Source organism: Lepus europaeus, chromosome 1 (assembly GCF_033115175.1).
Source record: "Lepus europaeus isolate LE1 chromosome 1, mLepTim1.pri, whole genome shotgun sequence".
Lineage (NCBI taxonomy): Eukaryota > Metazoa > Chordata > Mammalia > Lagomorpha > Leporidae > Lepus > Lepus europaeus.
Window position 1 is genome coordinate 172,254,782 of NC_084827.1, and position 18,357 is coordinate 172,273,138.

An 18,357-nucleotide genomic window follows, 5' to 3' on the forward strand; every position below is an offset into this window, starting at 1 on the left:
AACTTGGGATGTGCTGAAGTATGGGAGGAGGAGAGGGAGTTTAGATGGCAGATACAGCAAGAAAAAAAAAAAAAAAAAACTATGCCGATTCCAAAAGGTGATTGAATATGGGTAGTGCAGTGTTGCAATGAAAGTTGAAAATCAGTGAGGTTTGCAAATGAGGGGTGCATTTCAGGGAGAGGGGCAGAGGTAGTGTGTCCAAACATGCATTGGCAAGTTTAGGCACTCATTCAGGTACTGAGTAGCCTAGTGATGCAGTTTCTGACTTTATATCGCCAGGTAATTTCTATGGGTGATCCTCCCAGTTGAAAACACAAAAATAATGGATTAATACTCATGCCTGTTTTGCTGAACATGCATGAAAAGGCTTTTAACAAAGCCAAACATGAAATAAAAGTAGGAATACCTGGAAACAAATGTAAAACATGTTTCTCCTGATGATTTTTTCTGAATACCATAGCCTGGAGCTTTGCACTGTAATGGTTGCACAAGGAGCAGAAGGTGGAATGCCCCCGAAAAACACTACCCACAGGTGGCCCAGGGCTTTCCACATTTAATCCATGGCAGCAATTTCTATAACAAAAACAGAGAAACAACCCATGAGCTGTTTCAGCTAATTGTGCTACTGCCGACCATCATTTCTATTGCCTTCTGAAATGGAGACTTCATCACTGAGCCTTCCTCACCTTGTAAAAATTTGGAATCCTCTCTCTCCTGTTTCCAGGGTAGTGAGAAAATTGTAAACATTATCTCAGACCCTCGTACACTTCACTCAAGTACATTGGGCTGTCATTCATTTGACCTTTCTTTCATAATTATTAACAATGTGACATTAATTTAGTAAACATTGAGTCCTCAGTTAGAAACTGGGTTCTGAAGACAGAATTCACTACTGTATTCAATAAATTATTTCTAATGACTCTACTTTGTACCAGACACTGTGTCAGGTCCTGATTGTACCAGGAATGTATAAGAGAAACATGTCCATCCCTCACCGTTGGAACTTTGAGTCTTATGAGACGTAGTGAAATGTAAGAAACAAGCACAAGTGAAAATACTCTCTTCATTGTCATAAATGCTACACACAAAAGCATATTAAAGAAAACCTAGTTTCCATTAGGTGCCTAGGAGTGACCTCTCAGAAAAAGCCATATTTGTGGGAAGTCTGAAGAACTAAGAGGACTCAACCAGAAATATAGAAGGTGTGGAAAAAGGAGAGCCCTTGCCAAGGGTGAAGAGGGAAAGAGCTGATGAGTACAGGATGATAAGGGCGTGGCTGTCCCCTTAATGACTGTAGTGATATATGCATAAAAACATGTTACACTGGAATAGATAGGATAATGTGGTGCACATACGTGCTAACTTAGTTTATTGGGGCCACACACATTGGGAAGGCTTCCTGAAGTTGGAAATATTTAAAGGAGATAAATAGGTGTTTAGGATAAAAAGGTGTTTAGGGAGAATGCCTTTATATAGTAAATGGGCTCAGAACCAAGGCTTATAAGTTCTTGATGCTACTAATTCATTTGGGCAGCTGTAATAGAGGTATTATAAATTACTTCTAGAACCTTAATTTTTTAAATTAAAATGCAGGAATGGTTGCATTCAGAAAACCAGATTTTTAGCTTTGCTTGTTTATAGCATTTTAATATGGTAGATACATCATATGTTATTTTAAATCAGCTTTTGGTGACTTATTTTTTTTCTAGGTATTTTTAATTACTACGAAAAATGTAAACATAGGATAATAGAAAAATATAATGAATGCTATATAGTAATCACCTAACTATAACAGTGAAGACTTTTCTGTTGTTTCCTTTTATTAGTCAAAGCATTTTGAAAACGTGACATTTTAAAAATATATACATGCGTTTCTTAATAAAAAAACACAAGACCATAAAACCATTATCAAACTTAATCAAATTAAGTTTGTGTGACCATAAAACCATTATCAAACTGAATCAAATTAACAAAAATTCCATGATTCTCTAAACCAGTTCTTGTACATGTTTCCAATTTTCCCTAACAAGGCCTACATAATGTGTTTGGTTAAAATACATCTCTAAATCCAGAACAGTTCCGTCAACCCAACTCACTGTCCTGTAATATTTTGTTGTTGAAAACAGGCTGTTCTTTTCACTGTCCTACCTTGTCCGTTTCCTCTCCCCCCGCCCCCACAAGTGAGCAATTGGTCTAAAGACTTGATTGCATTCATCCCACGTATTTACTTTTTCAAGTGTACAGAAATGCAATGAGAAGGTCCCATGCTTTCACCTCCAGGGAGCCTTGTGTTCCTTCTCATCCCCCTCCTCCCTCTCTGTTTCTCCACACACAAGAATACTCAGAGCTAGAAGAACAGAGATACAAAACAGTTTGAAAGCTTCTGTTTACTTCTCCCTAAAGTCAACTCTTGATTTTTCCTTTCCTTATGGAAGTGTTATGTATTTACAACATGATTTATATATGAAAGGTGGATTTTTTTTTAAATCATCTCTCAGATGACTTTAAAATAAATTTTTTTGAGGTAACAGGACTGACAGTTTTCTAGATAATGTCCCATTATTGGACTTGGTGTATTTTAAATGTGATTTTCCAATTTTTCAAAGTACTGATACTTCATTGTATTACTATAAATCTACACAATTTGACTTCTTCTCTTAGAGACTCCACACAGACAGCCAAGGAAGCCAATGACAATCTGACTGACTCCAAACAGGAGCTCAAGGATTCCAACAGACAGTAGACCTACAAATACTGAGAGGTGGAGAATCCTGTGTTTGTTTTCAACGGAATTGAAGTGCAGGCCATGGTTTCCCCAGCCATTTGCTATGTTGCCATTGATGGAGTTTGTAGAACTAGCAGGAGGTACACAAGAGTCATTCCGGAACCACTGGAGATTGAAGGATTCTAGATGAATGTTACTGGAAAACAATAGAAGTTAGATATTCTGGAACATCACTGAACATCAGAGGAATGCAGCACTGTGTCCCAACAAGTGTTGGGAAGCAGAGCATATTTTTGAAATATTGTGCCCAAAACTGTAATGAAGATGAGGTTTTTCGAGTGCATCTATGTAATAGTCCTAAAACTTTGATTCATGATGTGTCCCATCCCTCAACCAGCATTTCTGTGGTGCATCTGAGATTGCACTGTATGAAATAGCTGGACCACTGTCTCAGACATGGTTGTTTATCAACATTTCACAAGGTTCAAGCCATCTAGGTAGGGACTCTTCTACAAGAAATGAAAACAAAATAAAGGCGCTCCCCTGTTCAGGAAGCTCAATTAGTGCAGAACTTCAGTATCCATTGTATTAGCTCCTAAACCAGATGTATAACTGTGGCTCGCTGAAGGCGTTTTAAATGTGATTAAAGTGGTTTGCACCTGTTCTAACAGGACTCTAGAAATGAAGCACATTTACACCCAGCACGTCTATTTTTCTTTGCCTTGTTATAGAGTAAGGTGGAGTGTTCAGGGAGCTTGCGTTCCTGGACACCAAAAACCGTCATTCAGCTGAGGAAAACAGCAGTGTTTCCAGCATGTGGAATAAGGGTCACTTAATGAAACTTGCAACAAGCATAGGATCGCTGTGTTATAACTGCTTCAGATCTGCCCAGCTCCAGCCATTGCAGCCATTTGAGGAGTGAACCAGCAGATGGAGGGCCTTTCTCTGTCTCTCTCTCTCTCTCACTCTGTCTCTCAAAAAATTAAAATGTTTAAGTATTCCCTTCACTCCCCCAGGGCATCCCCCATTACCATTCTCCAACAATGAAAGGAAAGTTTCTGCTGTGAATTTCCAGAAGTTTTTGTTTTGTTTTGTTTTGTTTTGTTTTAATTTTTTGACAGGCAGAGTGGACAGTGAGAGAGAGAGAAAAAGGTCTTCCTTTTGCCGTTGGTTCACCCTCCAATGGCTGGTGCGCTGCGGCTGGCGCACCGCGCCGATCCGATGGCAGGTTTTTTATGTACATATACACAACACATGGTTCACCATAGGTTTTTTTTTTTTAAAGACAAGCAGAAACCATCTGAGGTCAACTAATTGTTTTAAACAAGACCATAGCCATTCTGAATGTAGTGCTTCCTTCATTTTAAAGTGAGGTTGTGCCCATTGAGATTCTTGTGCTAAATCCCTAAGAATGTTTGTCCCAGTGGTTTCATCAAAGAAAAACATGGCATTGTCTAGTGCCGCTCTATTCTAATTTAACTAGCTGCAGCTGTGCAAAACAATAAGGCAAGAAAAATCAGTTACTTACCTTAAATTTCTCAGTGAGAATTCACAAGTGACAGTACTGTTGCCTTGATAGTTACAAATGAGAGGTCCTTCTGAGAGAGCCTGGAGCGATACCAATGTGCAGTACACAGCCCCAATGACAGTGATTACATTGAAAAGTGATGAAAGAAACATCTGGAAAGTAAAGTAGAGTCATTGGCAAGTGTTTTGTGGTTGTGGTGTGTTTCAAGTTTCAACAGCAGGTACAGTCTTTTATAATCCAGTCAACCTCAAATCTTAGATCTTAAGGTCACAAGTTTTGTGTTTGTTTTTTTTGTTTGGTTGGTTTTTTTTTTTTTTTTTTTTTTTTGGAGAGTTGTAGACAGACAGAGAGAAAGGTCTTCCTTTCTGTTGGTTCATTCCCCAAATGGCCTCTACCACTGGCACTGCACTGATCCGAAGCCAGGAGCCAGGTGCTTCCACCTGGTCTCCCATGCGGGTGCAGGGGCCCATGCACTTGGGCCATCCTTCACTGCCCTCCCGGGCCATAGCAGAGAGCTGGACTGGAAGAGGAGCAACCGGGACTAGAACCTGGCACCCATATGGGATGCCGGCACCGCAGGTGGAGGATTAACCGAGTGAGCCACGGCGCCGGCCCAAGGTCACAGTTTCATTAGGTGTGTATTGTAAAAGAAGGCAGAAGTCAAAGTCTCTGCCATTGGATTGCACTCAGGCCAAGATGGTTGGGTTTACCACTGTCTGAGAAATTCTCTATTCCTGAGTGTGGTCAGTTTCATAAGATCACTGAGATCTGTTTCCTCCCTATTGTGTGTACCTCCTGCTTCATGGAACCTCAACTAAACCTTACCCACTCACATTCTAGTATATGATCTCTCTTTTTGGAGGTTTATTTAATTTGGAAAGCAGAGAAAGAGATCTTCCTTCTGCTGGTTCACTCCCCAGATGGCCACAATGGCTGGGGCTGAGCCAGTCTGAAACCAGGAGCCTGGAACTCCATCCTGGTGTCCCACATGGGGGACAGGAGCCCAAGTGCTTGGTCTATAATCTGTGGCTTTCCAGGGCGTATTAGCAGGGAGTTGGATTGGAAGCAGAGCAGCTAGGTCATAACACCCAGAACACACCTGATCTTGCCTGGAAGTACAGCAGCTGGGACTGGAACCAGCACAAGATGCCGGCATCAAAAGCAGAGGTTTAACCTGCTGTGCCACAATGCCAACCTGGTTGTCTGATCTCTTAAGGGCCAAGTCTCTCATCTGAATCTGGCCCTTGTCCTCCAGGTGACCACTAGCCAGCATCCTGCAGTGATCAGTCAACAGCCTGGTGTCGTGCAGGATTTCTCAACCTCAGCACCACTGTCCTTTGGGCATTTTGCTGGCAAGGGCCTTTCCCATGCAATGTGGATGTTTAGCAGCAACCCTCTTCTCTACCCCTAGATCCTAGCATCATCCTCTCCCCAGCCTTGTGTAGCCCTGTGTGTTGACCAAAACTGTCTGCAGACGTCAAGCACCCTTTGGGATAAGGCTCAGGCACTAAAATTGCAACCGTTTTAGAGGAAAGGATTGTAAACCTCTGATTTCATGAGTCAGCCACCAAAGCAGGAAAAAAACATGGAGTTCGGCATAGCAAATGAAATGCAAATGCGTGCGAGATCTTTCTAAAAAGCAGCTCGGTGTTGTTCCAGTGAAGTTAGCAGTCGGTGACAATTCTGATTGTTTCAAAATCAGGAAGCATGGGAGCACCTTTCCTTTTCCCTTGGTGGAGCAGCGTGGCATTTCCTGGAGTCATGTTGTGTTCTCAGCTTTAATGAGTAGTTAGAATAAAGTGGCAGAGTTAGATACTATTATTCTCATTTTATGAACGAGAACTCTGCAGTTTAAGGAGATTGGCAAGGTTGTCAGGCTCTCACACCCGGAATCACGGGTGCCCAGATTCTAATCACTGCACTGTACTTCTTCCAGTTGTAAGCATGAAATGAGGGATTTGGAGTCTAATTCAGATCCTGATTGCTCCACTCTGCTGGGAGCTGTGCAAGTTACTTAAATTTACTCATCAAGAAGTGTTAACTCTGTTTACTTTCAGGTCATCTACTGTGTCTGATTTCTCATTGTGAAGGGGTCTGGATGCAGAAAGTGGTTCCATGCATCTCTATTTTCTCTCAAGTGGGGGTTTGTTTAAATAATTCAGCAAAACCACTTTGTGTTGAGGAATGGAATAAAAATTGGAAAAAGGTCAAAGAAGCAAGGAGCCACTGAAATAGGCAACACGCTTGATGGTCCCTTCCCCACGCTCCCAAGATGTAACCTTTGTCACTTTTGTGATGCTTTCATAGTCCCTAGACTTACAGATCCCAGGCACGTCTTAGACTCTAGTCCTCACCTGGCTGCTCACTTGAGAAAAGTGGCTAACAGTGTTTTAGAACATCTACTCCACATAAATGGGCGGTTTGGGTTAAATAGCCGGTGCCACTTGTTAGGAGAGCATGAGCAGTATCATCTAGTACTCCCTTGGCACTCCAGAGCTCTTGGTAGCCCTCAACACGAGATAAGCTCTAGTTTTGCAGAAGCATGACTTTGAGTTACTTTTAAGGTAAGGAAAGGGGAGCAAGAGCTCCTGGTGAGTTAACCCTGACACCTGCATGAAGAGCGACTTGGTTATTCTCACTTGGTGGCATCTTCAAAGGGGCAGAAAGTGAAGTGATCGTTGAAAAGATGATTTAATTTTCATGAAAGGGTATGAACAGAGGGAAAAAGATTAACGAAAACGCAATTTGAGAGAAAACCCTATGTAAATGTTTTGCTGTTTTTTGAGTTCAGGGGTTCAGAAATAGGATACCTCTCAAACGCATCTTGTGAGTATGGAACACGTGGCGTCTTCAAAGTTCGTGGAAAATGTGTATTATGAAAAAAAAAGCATACCTGCATTTAAAAATCGTTCTTGCCCTCAAGTAAACTTATTTTTAGTTTCATTTCTTCTCTGAACCTTCAGAGAAGTCATCCACAGTCAAACTCCAACTGATCCAGTTTAAAAAGAAAGGGCAGGGAAAGGAAACCAAAAACCATTTTTTATTAAATACTATAGTGTAACAGGAACAGAGGTAGACCAAAGTGCACAGCAAGTGATTCTTGTAATCCTACATAAATGCCAAACGTTGGAAAATGGTAACTGAAAAAGCAAGAATTTTCTGACTATAATGGATGTTCCCTTCTAAGCAGCGGTCCTTGCCCTTGGTAGCACATTAGTGTCACTTGGATCGGGGAGAGGGTACTGTTGGAAAATACTGATGCAGAATGTCTGGGGCCACCCCAGCATTGGGATTTTTGTTAATCTCCCCAGATGATTCTTATGTTTCAATTCAATCAAGAAACATTACTTTAAAATGTCAAGCTCAGCCAAGCACATTTACCGTGACTGCTGGTTATTGATATACCACTCGTTCCAAGGAAAATATAGGAGCTATAGTTACTTAATAGTAATGTCCATGATATAAATAGTGGAAAGACTAGGAATTTGGGAGTCTGCTGCATTTGGATCCGAATCCACTCACAAGCTGTGGTATGCTAAGTTTTTGCTTTCTCGGAACATCAGTTTCTTGGTCAAGGAAACAAAGATTTTAGTGTTTCCCACTGAAGGGTTTTGAGAGAATTAAATGAAATAGTATATTTGAAAGTGTTCCAGAGGCTGGTGCTGTGTCAAAGTGTGTTGAGCCTCTACCTGTGATGCCAGCATCCCATATGGGTGCTGCTTCAAGTTCTGGCTGCTCCACTTCCAATCCAGCTCACTGCTAATGCACCTGGGAAAGATATGCTGGATGGTCCAAGTATTTGGGCCCTGCCACTAACATGGGAGACCCAGAGGAAGCTCTTAGATATTGCTTTGGCCTGGCACAGCACTGGCTGTTGCTGTCATTTGGTGAGTAAACCAGTGGATGAAAGATATTCTCTCTCTCTCTCTCCTGCTCTCTATGTCACTCTGCCTTTTAAATACATAAATAAATCTTCTTTAAAAAAAAAAAAAGTGTTCCAAGCAGAGTGACACTTAGGTTAATGAGAATTTATTTTAAGCTTAGTTACTACCTTGTACATTTCAGGTAGGTGTGAAATGGGAAAAAAATAACTGATGTCTCCTTTAATTTGACTGCATAGGATAATTATTATTCTGACCCTAGAAGACCAGGGTTTTGTATGAATCAGAAGTGAGGATACATTTCCCAGAGTGTTTCATACATACCATAAAACTAGCACGTGTTTGAGTAGCATGCCAGCTCTGGGTATGACTCTGAATCTCTCTTTGAGAATCCTTAGACTGCTGAACTGAAGATGGAGGAAAGCAGTGAAGGCCAGCTGCAAAGCTAAATTTGCATGGGGGGAAACCAATGCCCTCTCACTTGGCCTATTGTCACGTAATCCTAAATCACATTTCTGAGACTGGCCCTGCCAGCAAAGCCCTCCTGTGATGGGGCGGATGCTGATGACTCAGGGTGACTTTGCTGAGATGTCACAACCCTGTGCACTTCTGCTTCCAAAGCGATTTCTCCATACTCACTCCGGTTCTGTTGTTGCAGCATGCTCTTTTCCTTGCAGCCAAGGACATTGTTGTTGCTGGAATGACCTAGAAATTTCAACAGGAAAGGAGTAGTATTAGTTCCCATCAGAAGAAACAGCAGAAATCACCTGGCATTTACCACCAGTTGTTGGAAGTCAAGGCTCAAGGGACAAAAAGAGAATTTGGCAACATCCTCTATCTTGAGAACCCTGTGACCCCATTTAAAACCACAAAGGCCAAAAGGGTGGGGATGAGGCTCAAAAGTCTTCCATCTACATTCTTACTTTTCCTTTTTGTCATCTACAGAGAATGGGATTTTAATTAAGATGACTCATGTATGAATAATTTGGGGAAAAATGTTTATGAAAGAGTTGGTTGCATCATCCACAGCTCACTCTTCTCTCTCCCTCCCCCTCTCCTTCTCTCTCTCTCTCTTTAGAGCAGCCATTTACCCAATTTTTATAAACTATATGAATTAGTCTGGCAAGCCTCTATTACAAGAAAATGATGGTTTTGTTTGCCTGGAACTTGGGATCAGGTAATTCTGCCGCCACCCACTCCCACTCACCTAACTTTCTTCTCCCAAGGTCACTACCATCTCATGAGTACCCTCTTCCCCCCCAGGGCTTATATTTGAGGTTTATTTTTTGTTTCCTGTTCTCCTTTCTGCTCCTGTATCCATGATATGAAGTGATCTCCTTTTACACTTATGTACAGAAATCTTTCATCTAGTGCATTTCTGTGTTAAGGGAAAGCCGTAAAGAAATGATATTGTATTCTCAGCAGCTGTGACCGGAAATTCTTACAGCAAGGAGTTTATCCTTGGCCAGTAAGATGTTAATTACTTCCTTGTGTGTGTGTGTGTGTGTTTGCCATCTGCCCAGCTGTCTTTGAGTAGCCTCCTCTCCCCTGCTCTTGTCTCCTGGCTCTAATGACAGGGCACTGCAGAGATAATTTGTATGCTCTAGTTCATTCCATCCTCACAATTATCCTATGAAGTAGGTGCAGTTGTCATCCCATTTTATACAGAAAAAACTGAGGCCCACAAAGTTTGAGTAACCTGGGACTCAAAGTGAGGCCCTCAGGTTCCAGAGCTGAGGCTTTACCACCATCCCACACAGACTCAATTCTTAAGCATTCTCTTCTAGTCCTGAATAGTTTGTCCCTCTCATCCCTCCACCAGCTCCCTGGCTCATCTCATCGTCCTTCAACCTGCTCCTTCCCTCCTTGGTTTCTCCAAGGCCAAGGCCAGTCTACCTTTGTTCTTACCATTTACACTGCCTACAAGGCAGTTTTCCTAAAGAGCTTTACCTCATCTATCCTTGTACTGACTCCATGCCCCTGTTTACATATCACCGTGGGCACAAACACCCTTGTGATTCAGAGGCCACACGTGTATATGGCCAGCAGCTACCACAGGGCATAACTGAAAGCACAGAAGAAAGGGGGGAAGAAATTTTTGCACCCAGATGGGTGTCAGGAAACAAACACTAAGCTTTTGTTGTACCTATCAGCTATACTGCCTTCTGAGCTTACAGATCAATCGTTCAGAAACAGGAACTTCAAAACTAGAGCCCATCACCTCTTTTTTGTGAACAAAGTTTTATTGAAAAGAAGCACAGTCATGCCCTTTCGTTTACATATTGTCTGTGGCTGCTTTTGCACACCAAGAGTAGAGTTGAATAGTTGTGCAAGACAATGGCTTACAAAGCCTAACATATTCACGATTGGGCTCCTTACACTACAATTTTGCCAGCCACTGATGTAGAAAATGAATGAATCTTTCAAAAGAAAGTAATGCGACATTCAATTACAACTGACATGCATAAATCATTCCATGTCCTTATTGGTTGAATTCTACTCTTTTTACAATTGCTTCACTTCAGAGATGTTTGCTTTATGGTTCCCTTGCAAAGGGGTTTTATATAGTAACACTCACAGCCAGTTGAATTCATGATGTATTAACAAATCTTTTTCTTTTTAAGATTTATTTATTTATTTGAAAGAGTTGCAGAGAAAGATCTTCAATGCAGTGGTTCGCTCCCTAAATGGTCACAACAGCCAGGGCTGGGCCAGACCAAAGCCAGGAGCCAGGAGCTCCATTCTATTCTACATGAGCAGCAGGGGTCCAACTTCTTGGGCCACCTTATGCTGCCTTCCCTGGAGCATTAGCAGGAAGCTGGATTGTGAGCAAAGTAGCTGGGTTTAAGCGGAGTAGCTGGGACGCAAATGGCATTCTGGTACGGGATCTGGCGTCACAAGCAGTGTCTCAGCCTGCCACACCACAGCTCCAGCCCCTGTTAGCAAATCTGTATTCCACCTTTATAGAGAGTTTGGTCATTCACTGGATTTCAATCTCTTTATCCATTCAGAGCTTTGAAAATTGTACGAATTTTAAGTGGTGGCCACTAAAATGTGAAAGTGTGTATTCATGTATCTGAATTATGAGTCATCCAAGTAGTTGCCTGCTCAAATAGGTAGTTAGGAGAATGCTCATTCTCTTTTTTTTTTTTTTTTTTGACAGAGAGAGTGGACAGTGAGAGAGAGAGACAGAGAGAAAGGTCTTCCTTTTTGCCGTTGGTTCACCCTCCAATGGCCGCCGCGGTAGGCGCGCTGCGGCCAGCGCACCGCGCTGATCCGATGGCAGGAGCCAGGTGCTTCTCCTGGTCTCCCATGCGGGTGCAGGGCCCAAGCACTTGGGCCATCCTCCACTGCACTCCCTGGCCACAGCAGAGAGCTGGCCTGGAAGAGGGGCAACCGGGACAGAATCCGGTGCCCCGACCGGGACTAGAACCCGGTGTGCCAGCGCCGCAAGGCGGAGGATTAGCCTACTGAGCCGCGGCGCCGGCGAGAATGCTCTTTCTCTTTGAGTCCTAAGCATATTGGAATGCATGATAGTTTTTGTAATATCAGAGACAAAAGTTTGGTGCAGCTGTTAAGTCACTACTCCAGACGGTTGCATCCCACATCAGAGTGCCTGGTTCTAGTCCCTGTTACTCCACTTCCCGTCCAGGTTCCTGGGAGGTAACAAGTGTTGGCTCAAGTATTCGGGCACTTGCCACCCACACAAGAGTGTGGATGAGTTCCAGCTCCTGGCTGTTGAATGCATGTGGGAAGTGGACCAGTGGATGTAAAAAGTCTCTCTCTCTTTCACTCTCTTGCTCTCTCATTCTCTCTTCCTTTCAAATAAAATGCAAAAAAAAAAATAAAAAAACTTCAAATTTTTATGAAATTAAGTCTTACTAATCTTTTGTTTTTATATAGAAAAATGATATCGTTTGTTTTTCCTTGCAGAAACTTATACTTTCACCCAATTTTAGAAACCATAACATTTTCAAATGATGTACAGAAGAGCTTTAGGCAGCTAAAACCTCTGTGATATAATTCAGGCTTTTGGGAAGTCTCTAAGTACTTGAAAATGAGAGTAACACACAAAGCCATAATAGTTCATCATAAACAAACACTGATTTTTGCAATTGTTTGTTATACACAATATCTCCTAATATATTCAACTTTCAACAATGTATTCTCTGTTAAGACCTTAATAACTGACTTTGATGAATTACTGTTATATAATAATTAAACTCAGGTCTGCAATTAACTTCCTATAAAATAAAATGCCCCTTCTGTTTCTATTTTGCAAAGAAACATTTCACGTCCTTTTTAAAATATTTGAACAAATAGCATCTGTATTGATTTTCCCATTAAGCAGAATAAAAATAATTAATTACACAATATTTTTACTTTCAGACATGGTTTCAAAAGATGAAATGGTTCTTATCTGTTTTGGGTAAATCATAAAACCATAAAATGAAAGTATTGAAGTAATCAATAATGAACTTCATATTATTAGCTACTTCCTGTAAAATCCCCTCTCTTTGAAGCAATACCAATTTGAAATGCTACAGCAATTTTGGAAAGATTTCAATAATGATGGCCAAAGCGCTTATGACAGGCAGGAGTATTTTAATAAACTTTTCTGTGTACTTGTAAGCATATTGACAATTCAGTATTTGGAACAAGGCAGCGTTTTGATGGATGTTATAGAGGACGTAGTGCCCTCTAGAAAAGGTCATCTTCAATATTCTAAATATAGCTGAGGATCACGTACAAACACCTGTAGGCTGAGCCCCTGTACTGCTGTGTTGCGGACTAACAGGGATCGCCTGGTATCACTATCTCTCGTTAATATTTATTGAGGGCAATAAAGTACGTTTGGCTGCAGCACGAGGAAGTCCCAGCTCTGAAACTGCTTCACAAGTGTATAAAACTTGTTTAGAGCTCAGTTTCCTTGGAAAATTCATGGATTAAATTATTGATTGTGTCTGTCCACCCGGGATGGGTGTTGACGACTATGGTATGAACACTTGTGGAAAACAGCTTCAGAGGACCGACGCTGTGGCACAGCCGGCTAACCTGAGACGCTGCCATCCCAATGGGCGCTGATTGTCTTGGCTGCTCTACTTCCAATCCAGCTCCCTGCTAATGGCCTGGGAAAGCAGCGGAAAATGGTTCCAGTGTTTGGGCCTCTGTCACCCAGGTGGGAGACTCGGATGGAGTTGCTGGCTCGCAGCTTCAGACTGGCCGAGCCCTGACTGTTGCAGCCATTTGGGGAGTGAACCAGCAAATGGAAGATTCTCTCTCTCTCTCTCTCTCTCTCTCTCTCTCTAACTCAGCTTTTCAAATAAATAAATCTTTTCTAAAAAGCTCTGGAGTCAGATAAACCTGGAATTACATTTCACACCCACTGTGCAACCTTGTTAACCTGCCTACCCTTCTGTTTGCTGAGCTGCAAAGTACAAATGATAGTATCTGCCTAGATGATCATGCAGCTTAAATGAGATAACAGTGTAAGGAATGAGCCCAGTAATTAGTACTTAGCAGATGATCGATAAGTAACAGATTTACACCCTCCCACCCTATACTCCACTTCTCTCTCTCTCTCTCTCTCTCTCTCTCTGTCTCTCTGTCCTCACCCACCTCCCTAGCCTAGAATACCAGGAATGCAGGTATGTGCTAGTAAGAATTAAGAAGTTTTTCACAGGGATCATGGCAGTGCCAACGTAGATTTAAAACCACAGGAGTTACTGTAAATGGACGATCTTAACTCAGGACCAGAAAGGGAGCTTTCCAGAAATCACCAGTGTTAAGTTGTACTCAGCCACCTGCTCCCGGCTTGTGGTGTAAACAGATGGAGAGGAGGCTCACACCATTACTCAAGCAGAAAGAAGCCTTTTACAAGAAGAGAAAGCAGACAGAAGGATTCACAGTTGCTTCACATTGTTGAGCAATGTGTGTTCTTTCAGTCCGGAAGGGAGCATTCATGACAATTTGAAGCAATAGCATTCATGACAATTTGAGCAATAGCTCAAAACTTGCTGATTTTCCTGTGAGCTTTTTTCCTGAAACAGGTGCATAGATTTCGTGTGATGGTAACAGGAAAGGAGCCATCAGCCTTTGGAGAATGCCTCCTGAAATGACTCTTTGATGCCAGAGTGGCCTTAGGTCCTGTGTACCAGCCAAAGTACAAAGTTGTGTCCAAACTTAAATATATATGACCTAAGGGTGCTTTCATATAAGTCTGGGGATACGATCAGAAGCAAATTTCTTTAAAAATCATCTCATGTTTACTATCTCTAAAACACTAATATCAGTCCTTGCAGTGTGCTCTCTCTCTCTCTCTCTCGCTCTGTCTCACACACACACACACACACACAGATACATTCATACGAAACCTTTTTTCTCTGGCACTAACTAGACTCCCTGAGGTACAGGCAAGTGGAATAACAACAGCCAGCCTCCTGGATGGTAAATTTCCAACTTCAACATCCACACTCATGTTTTACAAGCGTGGAAGCAAAACCATAGGATAAATGTTGTGCTCATGGAGATCTATCGGAGATGGAATTGTAGCTGTGATATTCTGCTAGAACTGGAAAGAATATTTCATACACCAGTGGATCCTACCCAGGCATACTGCATCAGAATTCCCACAAGAAAGCCTGTGAATCTATCGCAAGTGCCTCAAGTGATCCGTGGTCAGGTACATTGAGGAGTTCTGGACTGTGTTGCTCTGCTGCAGATTCCAGCAAAGGCAGCCCCGTTCACAAGGCTGAAGTTCTGGTATCTACATTGTAGCTGAGTCAACGTCCTTGAGACCACAGACCCAGGATTTCAAGTCCATATTCTTTGGTGGAAAGCTCATCAGACACACACAATGCTACCTTCATGGCTCACAATCGCCATCATCCAGGAGTCAGGTCACAGGAACGTTTATTGTCATTCCTACTGAGACACTTCCTAATCCTATTGTAATCCCTGTGAAGACCTAGAAACTGGTCTAAGGCAAAAGAAAGTAGCAAAAGGTCCTTCCCACTATAAAGCTTGGAAGAGCCACTCGACATCTGGAGAAATGTGATAGCCAATAACCCAACTAACTTTTACCCATGTATTTTTGGTTTCCTGAGTTCATTAGCCCATACCACGTAGGTTACTCTCTTTAAATTACTATTATTCACTGTTTATCAATATAGATGAATACCATAACATTGCTCCTAACTTGTAATTTTAAGGCTCAAAGAGAGTCTAGGAGTTTGCTAACAGTGCACAGGCCCTTTTCCAAATCAAGTAAAATAATTATTACTTACCATCAAACCTGCTCCTATAATTCCTGGGAACCACCTCTCAAAGCAAGAGATGGGGTTTTGAAAGAGTTGCTCTTCCTCAACTAAGTTGACAATCAGAGGTATTGCATTGAGAGTGACTCCCAACAGAAGTAGCACAAGCAGGCAGAATCCATTGCAGGACGTCCATCCCTCACAGCAGGTCATCGTTACGCCCAGCTCCACTAGAAACAGTCAAGTGGCTGCTCTTGCATGGCCCTGGCCTGCTTTTATTTGAAACTTCTTGTTAATGTTTACCGTTTGTGAAAAACGGATTGCAGAAACTGGTTCAGAGTTCAATAGGGCAGATATTATTATGAGGACTATACCAGGAAATCAGGATAATTTTACATTATAATGGGGTAAAGGAAGGGGAAAAAATCTATGGCTTCTGTGAGATAAATATGAACATAAGCAGATGAAACAAAAAAAAAAAAAGGTGGGTTTTACAATAAACCTTTTTAACACATTCCTTTACCAATGTGTCATATAAAGCAAGACTATCCAGTTAACATCAACTCTTTTTCCAGTCTTATTGATAGCCACGTCAACTATGGAAGTTCCTTCTTTTGAAATAGTTAAACATGTATGAGATTTTGGTAAAAAAAAATATCTCTGTTGCACATGTTATTTATATATTTTAAAAAATTTTTAATTGACACAAAGTAATTGTACATTCTTGTTAGGTATAGTGTAACATTTCAATATACATATACAATGCTTAATGATCAGATCAGCCAGCGCCGCAGCTCAATAGGCTAATCCTCTGCCTGCGTCGCCGGCACACCAGGTTCTAGTCCCGGTTGGGGCGCCGGATTCTGTCCCGGTTGCCCCTCTTCCAGGCCAGCTCTCTGCTGTGGCCCAGGAAGGCAGTGGAGGATGTCCCAGGTCCTTGGGCCCTGCACCCGCATGGGAGACCAGAAGAAGCACCTGGCTCCTGGCTTCAGATCAGCGTGATGCGCCACTGGAGGGTGAACCAACAGCAAAGGAAGACCTTTCTCTCTGTTTCTCTCTCTCCCTGTCCACTCTGCCTGTCAGAAAAAAAAATCAGATTAGCATAAATGACATCTATTAGACCAGATATTTCTTTGTATTGGGTACAATCAAAATCCTCTCCATTAGCTCTTTGAAATATCCAGTTAATTGTCACCAACACGGTTATCCTACTCTGCTGTAGAACACTAGAAGCCGTTCCTCCTAACCATCTGCACCCTCACACCCATGAGCCATCCCTCCCTATCTTCCTTCTCCACACCCTTCCCAGGATTTGGGAACCACTGTCCTAGCCTCTGCTTCTTTAAGGTCAACTTTTTAGCTTCCACATGGAAGTGAGAACAAGTGATATTTGTCTTTCTGTTCCTGACTTATTTCAGTTATCATAGAGTCATCCATGGTTCATCCATATTGCTGAAATGACAGCATTTCACTCTCATTTTGGCTGAGTGTATGTAATTTTATCCATTCACCTTATCAGTGGGCACCTAGGTTGACTCCATATCTTGACTGTTGTGGATAGTGCTACAGCACACATGAGCATAAAACGCCATTTTAACCTACTGATTTCAACTCCTTTGGCTACATGCATTGGTAGAATTACTGGATTGTTTGGTAGTCCTATTTCTAGTTTTTTGAGGAATTGCCACACTGTTTTCCCAAATGGCTGTGCTAATTGACATTCTCACCAACATTGGATAAGAGTTCCCTTAGGCCGGCGCCGTGGCTTAACAGGCTAATCCTCCGCCTTGCGGTGCCGGCACCCCGGGTTCTAGTCCTGGTTGGGGCACCAGATTCTATCCCGGTTGCCCCTCTTCTAGGCCAGCTCTTTGCTATGGCCCGGGAAAGCAGTGGAGGATGGCCCAAGTCCTTGGGTCCTGCACCCGCATGGGAGACCAGGAGAAGCACCTGGCTCCTGGCTTCGGATCAGCAAGATGTGCCAGCCGCAGCAGCCATTGGAGGGTAAACCAACTGCAAAAAGGAAGACCTTTCTCTCTGTCTCTCTCTCTCTCACTATCCACTCTGCCTGTCAAAAAATAAATAAATAAAAAAAATAAAGAAAGAGTTCCCTTGTCTCAGCATTCTTGCCAGCACCTGCTATTTTTTGTCTTTTTGATAACTGCCATTCTACCTGGGGTGAGGTGATATCATACTTTTAATTTTTTTAAAGGCAGAGTGAAAGACAGAGAGACAAAGTCGGAGATAGATCTTCCATTTGCTAGTTTACTCCCCAAAAGACTGCAACAACTAAGACTGGGCCACACTGAAGCCCGGAGCCAGGAAATTGTATATGGGTCTCCCATATGGGTGTCAGGGGCCCAAGCACTTGAGCCATCCTCCACTGCTTTCCCAGGCCATTAGCAAGGAGCTGGATTGGAAGTGGAGCAGCCAGGACTCAAACTGTTCATTGCATATGGGATGTTGGTGTCAAAAGTGGCAGCTTAACCCACTGCTCCCCAATGCCAGCTCCAGTAGCTTTGAGTTTTTAAAAAATTTCTTATCTTTATCTATGCATCTAAATATATAAATATACATGTATATTCCTATTTATCTATATATATATACTATATATATCTATATATATACTATATATATCTATATATATACTATATATATAGATATATACATATCTATATATACATATACTGGTATACACATATAGAGTATACAATATAAAAATGTGGAAGATCTTTAAAAGAGAGACAAATTCTAGAAAAATAAAACTCCCAAAACCTGTTTAAAAAGAAAATAGGTGGCTTAAAATGCATGACAATATTAGATATAACAAAAAATAGTTGAATAACTGCTTCTAAAATTATTCACTATTGCTTAAATGGCTTCCTAAGTGATAGCTGTCTAATTTTTTTCTCTAGGTTTTTAGAGAAACATATGGTACATTTTCATTATCTGTAGTCACCCGACTGTGTA

The 18,357-nt window shown here is 41.9% G+C and overlaps 1 protein-coding gene across 1 annotated transcript; it reads right to left on the reverse strand.

The window, feature by feature from the left end:
- Positions 1–1,799: 1,799 nt before the first annotated feature.
- TM4SF20 (transmembrane 4 L six family member 20) lies at positions 1,800–15,629 on the reverse strand. Its single transcript, XM_062202242.1, has 4 exons — positions 15,421–15,629; positions 8,774–8,839; positions 4,254–4,405; positions 1,800–2,921 (listed from the first exon to the last, which is right to left on the reverse strand). Exons 1-4 carry the CDS (start codon positions 15,601–15,603, stop codon positions 2,636–2,638), a joined length of 687 nt encoding a protein of 228 aa, XP_062058226.1. The 5' UTR covers positions 15,604–15,629; the 3' UTR covers positions 1,800–2,635.
- Between the last annotated feature and the right edge of the window lie 2,728 nt (positions 15,630–18,357).

What these genes read in the sequence shown, in the direction of transcription:
- TM4SF20 (XM_062202242.1), bottom strand. Translation starts at nt 15,603, where the DNA reads ATGACCTGCTGTGAGGGATGGACGTCCTGCAATGGATTCTGCCTGCTT. An exon ending in TTATAGGAGCAGGTTTGATG is followed by an intron (nt 8,840 to 15,420) that starts GTAAGTAATAAT and finishes TGAAATTTCTAG; the next exon opens with GTCATTCCAGCAACAACAAT. An exon ending in GCTGCAACAACAGAACCGGA is followed by an intron (nt 4,406 to 8,773) that starts GTGAGTATGGAG and finishes TTTACTTTCCAG; the next exon opens with ATGTTTCTTTCATCACTTTT.